The following is a 7,000-nucleotide window of genomic DNA, read 5'->3' on the forward strand; positions in this document are numbered from 1 at the left end:
TGGCGGACCAGACTCGATGGGCCGAATGGCCTAATTCTGCTTCTATATCTTATGAACCTATTACTTCGCCAGCAATTTCTGTGGTTGAGTCAGAAGTTACAGCAGCATAGTTTCACAGTGTTCCCTCTGCTCACAGATAAGGTGAAGTGCTGAGAGATTTGTCCCTCACCCACCCAGCCCCCTCTCATTTAAATGGTAATAAGATGATTGAATTAACATCAAGGTGCTGCCTACAGGCTGACGTTTCCAGGTCTCGGTAAACTGTAGCCCAGGACACAAGCAAGGCTTTTGAAATCCCGCAGATGTTTTGACATGGGTCGGGGTCATTATTGCACTGACAACACACCAGTGTGTTATATCACTCCGTCAATTAACTGCGCTTCTCCTGCGCACCTCTCAGATCTCTCAGCTGGGATTTAACAGGACAAGAGCTCTCCAGGGGGTCACTGACACATCACACCCCGCTCTATAAGGGCAAGTGGAAGCCTACACACTCATCCAGACACACACCGACCCGTCTCATTGCTGGAGGGCTCGATTTGCTCCAAATTTGCTCTCTTGAGTTTGGGGACCCATTTGCCCTCAGCCATGCAGGTACCGGCTCTGACCCTGGGAGGTCTTGCCTACCCGCCTCCCTTCCCTCGCCCCCCTCTCTGCTCCGAATGCACCCCCAAACCCTTCAGCATCGACGCCCTCCTCTCCAGCCCTGCTCCCCCGGGACTAGCTACCAGCCCCGCCGTCCCGCAGCCTCTGTACCCGGGCTTAATGCCTCCCCACGCCGGCTACCCTCTCTACTACGGGGCGCCCCTGCTCTACCGGACCAGCGGCTACAGGGAGGGTCACTACACACACGGTAAGAGCTCTCTCTCTCTCTCTCTGGTGCTGGGCTAGACACAGGACAGTTCTGAGATGTAGGTCCCAGCTTTTAATCCGCATCTCCTGCTTCCAGAGATGAGAAACTTCAAAAGTGAGGATAGATTTAAAAAGTTGGGATTGTTCTCCTGAGCGAGAAGGCGGAGTGGAGAACTGGTCGAGGTTTTCACAGTCAGGAGTGGGCTGGATAGAGTAGATGGGGAGGAGCTCTTCCTGTTCATGAGGGGATGAAGACGACAATTAAACCTGAAAGAACTGTAGATGCTGTAAATCAGAAAAAAAAACACAGAAGTTGCTGGAAAAGTTCAGCAGGTCTGGCAGCATCTGTGCAGAGAAATCAGAGTTAACGTTTTTGGGTTCACCGAACTCTGATTTCTCTGCACAGATGTTGCCAGACCTGCTGAGCTTTTCCAGCAACTTCTGCTTTTGATTATGACTTCGAAGAGTTTGGTTTAAAATGACGTGGGAAGGGAATTAACAAAAGTTTCTCACCCAGTGAGTCATACTGGACTTGAAATGTTGACTCTGTGTCCAGTTCTGGTCACCCTGTTATAGGAAGGATATTATTCAGCTGGAGAGGGCTGAGAAAAGATTTACCAAGATGTTGCCAGGAGTGGAGGTTTTGAGAAAGAAGGAGAGGCTGGAATAGGATGGGATATTTTTCACTGGAGCGTGGGAGGTCGAGGGGTGACCTTATAGAGGGCACGGATAAGGTGATTGACAGGTGTCTTTTCCCTGGAGTGGGGGATTTCAAGATAAGGGGAATGTATTTTTAAGGTGAGAGGAGAGAGGTTTTAAAAGAACACGAGGGGCAACTTTTTTACCTGGAGGTTGGTTCATGTGTGGACTGAACTGCCAGAGGAAGTGTGGATGAGGGTATAGTTACAGCATTTAAAATATATTTGGATGTATGAGAAATGGAGGGATATGGGCCAAGCACAGGCAGGTGGGACTATGGTCAGCATGGACTGAAGGGTCTGTTTCCGTGCTGTATGACTCTGTGTCTGTGTCCACTAATCTGCCAGCGCTGCCCAGCATACTCTGTTTTTATAACTTTCAAAGATAAATTGGAGCTTGGGGTGGGGGAGAGTAGCAATGGACAGCTCTCCAAAGATGGCACAAATGGCCTCCTGTGAATTTGCTGAGAAAATGTGATACTTTTTTAATTCCATCAATATTGAAGGGGAAAACAGTCCCCAGTATTACAGCAGATTTTTTTTTGGTGGGGAGGGAGAGTTAGGATTTATTTGGGGCTGGGGGTGGGGTATCTTGTATTGTGCTGGTTTGGATAAGAAGGCATGCTCTTATCTCTATCTGTATTCACCTCCCCATCCCCAGAATATCCACTGGCCAGAGCTGCCCTCACTCCTCTCAAATCGAAAGGTGCCAAGTCCAAGCGGGTACGGACAATCTTCAGCCATGAGCAGCTGGCCCGTCTGGAGGAGGAGTTTGCCCGGCAGCAGTACATGGTGGGCTCTGAGAGGCTTCTGCTGGCAACTGCCCTGCACCTCAATGAATCACAAGTAAGACTGGTACCAGGTTTTAGGATCCTAACCTTGTGTGTGTATATGTGAGAGTGTATGGGAGTGTGACAGTGTTTGCGAGAGGGTATGTGTGTGTGTGCATGTGTGAGTGTGTGTGTCTGTGAGAGTGTATGAGTGTGTATAAGATAATGGATGTACACGTATATGAGAGAGTATGTATGACAGTGTGTTTGTGAGTGTGTGTGTGTGCGTGTGCGCGCGCATGTGTGAGAATGTGTGAGTGAGAGCGAGTGAGCACATATGTGAGTGAGTGAGTCAGTGGTACTGGACCATAGGAAACAGCAAGATTCCAAGTGTAGTACCTCAGCTGTACTCCGGGAGCTGGGCAGGGTGTGGTTGGTGGTCTGTATGGAAGATATGGGCGCGGATGCATGGGCTGGAGTTGTGCTTTAGAGTGTGTAAAAATCACCAGACCTACTGCCCTCGTCAAATCAATCTGCTGAAGGTTGGGGGAGGGTTGGGTTATGGGATTCTTTTCTCTTACTGCGATCATACAGCTTCCTGCCCACACTGAATGGGCGATGGAAATGCATTTCAGGGGCAGTTCGGAGTCAACCACATCGCTGTGGGTGTGGAGTCACATGTAGGCCAGAATGGGCAGATTTCCTTCCCTAAAGGACATAAGAGAACCAGATGTGTTTTGACCACAATCACTTCATGGTCATGATTAGAGTTTTAATTCCAGTTTTTTTTTGTTGAATTAAAATTTCACCCTCTGACATGGTGAGATTCAATCCCAGGTTCCCAGACATTACCTGGGGTTTCTGAATTACCAGTCCAATAACAAAGCATTGCCTCCCCTCTGCAATATTTCAAGAAGTCAGCTCATTCACGCCTTCTCAAGGGTAACAAGGAATGGGAAATAAATATTGGGCCCAGCCAGTGACGGCCACATTCTATGTGTAACCAAAAGAAACTTAATGATGAGTGCCTTTTCTGCTTCCGACTTTGATTCCTGTACCTGCAGAGTGTACAGCACAGGGATCTGTAGTCTTCCTGGTGGTTATACTCCATGTGAATCTCTTCCCAGCCCCTCTAGCCCATCTCAAACTATCAGCATCTCTTTCAATTCTCTCCTTCCTTGTCCACAGATCCTGCTTCCTTCACTGATGATAACCAAATTACCCCCTGTGGTAGCAAGGCTCATTCCAGCCACTCTTCCCATAAAGACTTCATACCTGATCTCATGGAAACAGGAGGAGGCCATTCAGCCCCTCAAACCTGTCACAGAGGACAGTAGGAGCCATTCATCCCCTTGAGCCAGTCGCACAGAAACAGGAGGAGGCCATTCAGCCCCTCAAGCCTGTTACGCAGGAAAAGGAAACCATTCAAACCCTTAAGTCTGTTACACAAGAATAGGAAGAGGAATTTCAGTCCCTGCAATCTGTTTCAGCAATTGCTTGGCTCAATGCTGCTCAGCTGTATATCCCTCAGTACCTTATCCCACACAAATAATAAACCATGACTTTTTTTTTAAAAAGTCATCCATGTGAGTTGATAGCTAGGCCAGTGCTTATTGTTCATCCCTAATTGCCCAAATGGTAGCTTAGAGTCAACCACATCACTGTGGGTCTGAGTCATAGTCAAGGACAGCAGATTTACTTCCCTAAAGGACGTTAGTGAACCAAGTTGGTTTTTACAACAATTGACGATGGTCATCCGTCAGGGTGGGATTCAAACCTATATCCTCGAGCATCATTCTGCGTCTCTAGATTATTAATCCAGTGGTATCACCACAACACCATCATCTCGCCATACTAATTCCCTCATTTATTAAAAAATCTATCTCAGCCTTGAATATACTCGATGACCCAGCCTCAACAGCTCCCTGCCGTAAAGAATCCTCACAGAACCATTACCCTATGAGAGAAAAAATTCCTTCTCATCTCTGTCTTCATTGGGTGATCCCCTATTCTGAGATTATGTCCTCTGTGTGGAAAAGGTGCTTCCTGATTTTGCTCCCTTAGCAGCCTTTCTCTAATTTTTAATGGTCTGGCCTTTTGTCCAGGGTGTCTCTACCAGAGGAAACGGTTTCTCTGTTTCGACTCTGTCACTAAACACTGACAATTGGTGGCATTTACTCATGGCTGTGATCTCTGGACCAGTTTAAAAATGGAAACCTAAACATGTATTTATAAGGAGGAATGGGCCATTCGGCTCTTTGAGCCTGCATTGCCATTCAGTATGATCATGGCTGATCATCCAACTCAGTCCTCTGTCCCTGCTTTCACCCTTTGATCCCTATAGCCCTAAGAACGGTATCTAACTGCTTGAAAATATTCAATGTTTTGGCCTCAGCTCCTTTCTGTATCAGAGAATTTCACAGGCTCACCACTCTCTGGTTGAATACATTTCTGCTCATCTCAGGCCTACCCCATATCCTTAGACTGTGACCCCTGGTTCGGGTCTCCTTGGTCATTGGGAATTTGCTTCCAGTATTTGCCCTGTCTATTCCTGTTAGAATGTTTCTATGAGATTCCCTCTCATTCTTCTAAACTCCTAGAATGTAATGCTAAAAGATCCAGTTTTTCTTCACAGTCCAGAAATTCTTGTCGCACTTCCTCCATCGACAAAACATTCTTCCTCCGATAAGGAGGCCAAAACTGCACACTATACTCCAAGTGTGGTCTCACCAAGGCTCTGCACAATTGCAACAATCCCTGCTCCTGTACTCAAATCCTCTCACGCTGAATGCCAATGCATCATTTGCTTTCGTCACTGTTTTGGAAAGGCATGGGACGAGGTGAGCTGGTGTGAAGGGCCCAGGAGAAGTCCCAGAGAAAGGGGAGGAGAGCGCTGGCTCATGCACAATCGGAACCCCATGGCTCCCCCTGGAGGTAGTGTGGAGAGACTGCCCTGTCTAGGTGGGGCTTAGACCCATGACTGACCCACCACAGCCCAGTCTGTCAACTAGCCAGACAGAAGGCTACCTCAAACCAATCACATCCCTTGCTCATTTTAAGTACTATTTAGCATGACTAAGCACGCCTGAAGATGAGAGGTTGAGTAATTTTACAATTAAGACTATCCACATTTTGTTTCTAAACTCGGATCTCGGATTCTTGTCACTTTCTTTATTACCTCCATCATTGAATGGCAGAGCAGACTCGATGGACTAAGTGGCCTGATTTCTGCTCCTATGTCTTATGGTCTTAGTTATCTTTGTTTCTTTCCCTCCCTTCCTTCCAATCAACAGGTCAAGGTCTGGTTCCAGAACCGAAGAATCAAATGGAGGAAACAGAGCCTTGAGCAGCAGCAGGCTAAGCTGGCCAGACTGGGTATTGTGGCTACTCAGGCCAGCCCGGACTCTCAGAGCACCGGTGAGGGACCATGTCCTGAAACCCAACATGAGGACCAGCCCTGAGATCCTGCAGGATGTTCGTCACAGACTCTTAGCACATAGCTGTGTCCACACCAGCCACACCACGAACTATAACTTGTCAAGCCTGAAACTGGTGCAGCTGGTACCTACTGACTATCCACAGAGCAGGCATCAAACCTGGGGCTTGTTGGTGTGTTCACTCACCGTTGTTTATAACATATTGTGTATTGTAAAATTAGTATAGATATACCTAATATATTATTGGAGTTTTAAAGGAGGCGTCTTTCCATCTATGTGTATTTGTCTGTCTGTTTGCCTGTGTGTATGTGTGTGCACGTGTATGTGTGTCTGTGTGCATGTATGTGTGCACACGTGTGTTTGTGTGTGTGCGATTGTTTGTCAGCATGTGTGTGTCTGTGCATCTGTTTTTGCCTGCGGTGTGTCTGTTTCGGTGTGCCTATACGTCTGTTTGCCTGTGTGGATGCAAGTGTCTGTGTCTATGTTTGTCTGTGCTCAACTCTGGGTCTGTGTGCATCTGTGTGCATGTGTGTCTGTTTGCCTGCGCATGTGCCTGTTTGTGTATGTCTATGAGCCTGTGTGCAATGATTTGCCTGTGTTGATGTTTGTATCTCTGTCTGTCTGTTTGTCTGTGTGCACCTGTGCGTGCATCTACTTGTCTGTTTGCTGTCTATTTGTCTGTCTATGCATGTCTGGGTGTGTGTATCTGTTCTTGTGTGTCTGAGGTTATAGATTTATAAAATGATACAGTTCAGATGAAGGCCATTTGGTCCATCATTTATCTGCCAACTCTTTGAAAGAGCTGCTTAGTTAAATCCCACTCCCTTGATCTTTCCTCAAAGTCCTCAAAGGTATGTTCGATTTAAGTATTTAAAAGATTGCCTTTGGAAAGTGACTATTAATTTCAAGCAACACATTCCAGATCACAACAACTCACTGTCCGCAAAATATGCCCCATGGCACCTCCGACTTTTCAGCCAATCCCCTTAAATCTGTGTCCCTCAGGTTACCACCCCTTCTGTTATTGAAATCAATTTCTCTCTGTTTAACAAAACCCTCAAAGGTTTTAAATATAATAAAATGCCCTAAGGCATTCTTAACCAAACTTTGACACTGAGCTACGTGAGAAAATATGACTTGATCTAAGAGTAGGTTTTGAGCAGTACATTAAAGGAGGAGAGAGGGAGGGAATTGGAGAGGCTAAGGGAGGGAGTTTTTGAGCTTAGTGTTTCAGAAGCTGAAG

General features: G+C 46.7%; 1 protein-coding gene across 1 annotated transcript; it reads left to right on the forward strand.

Moving 5' to 3' along the window:
• The first annotated feature begins 588 nt into the window (after positions 1-588).
• Positions 589-6,438, forward strand: LOC122555162 (homeobox protein EMX1-like). Its single transcript, XM_043700890.2, has 3 exons — positions 589-853; positions 2,212-2,396; positions 5,614-6,438. Exons 1-3 carry the CDS (start codon positions 589-591, stop codon positions 5,779-5,781), a joined length of 618 nt encoding a protein of 205 aa, XP_043556825.1. The 3' UTR covers positions 5,782-6,438.
• Positions 6,439-7,000: the final 562 nt, after the last annotated feature.

Source organism: Chiloscyllium plagiosum, unplaced genomic scaffold (genome assembly GCF_037043375.1).
Source record: "Chiloscyllium plagiosum isolate Xiang-an unplaced genomic scaffold, Cpla_swu_hap1 HiC_scaffold_1, whole genome shotgun sequence".
NCBI lineage: Eukaryota > Metazoa > Chordata > Chondrichthyes > Orectolobiformes > Hemiscylliidae > Chiloscyllium > Chiloscyllium plagiosum.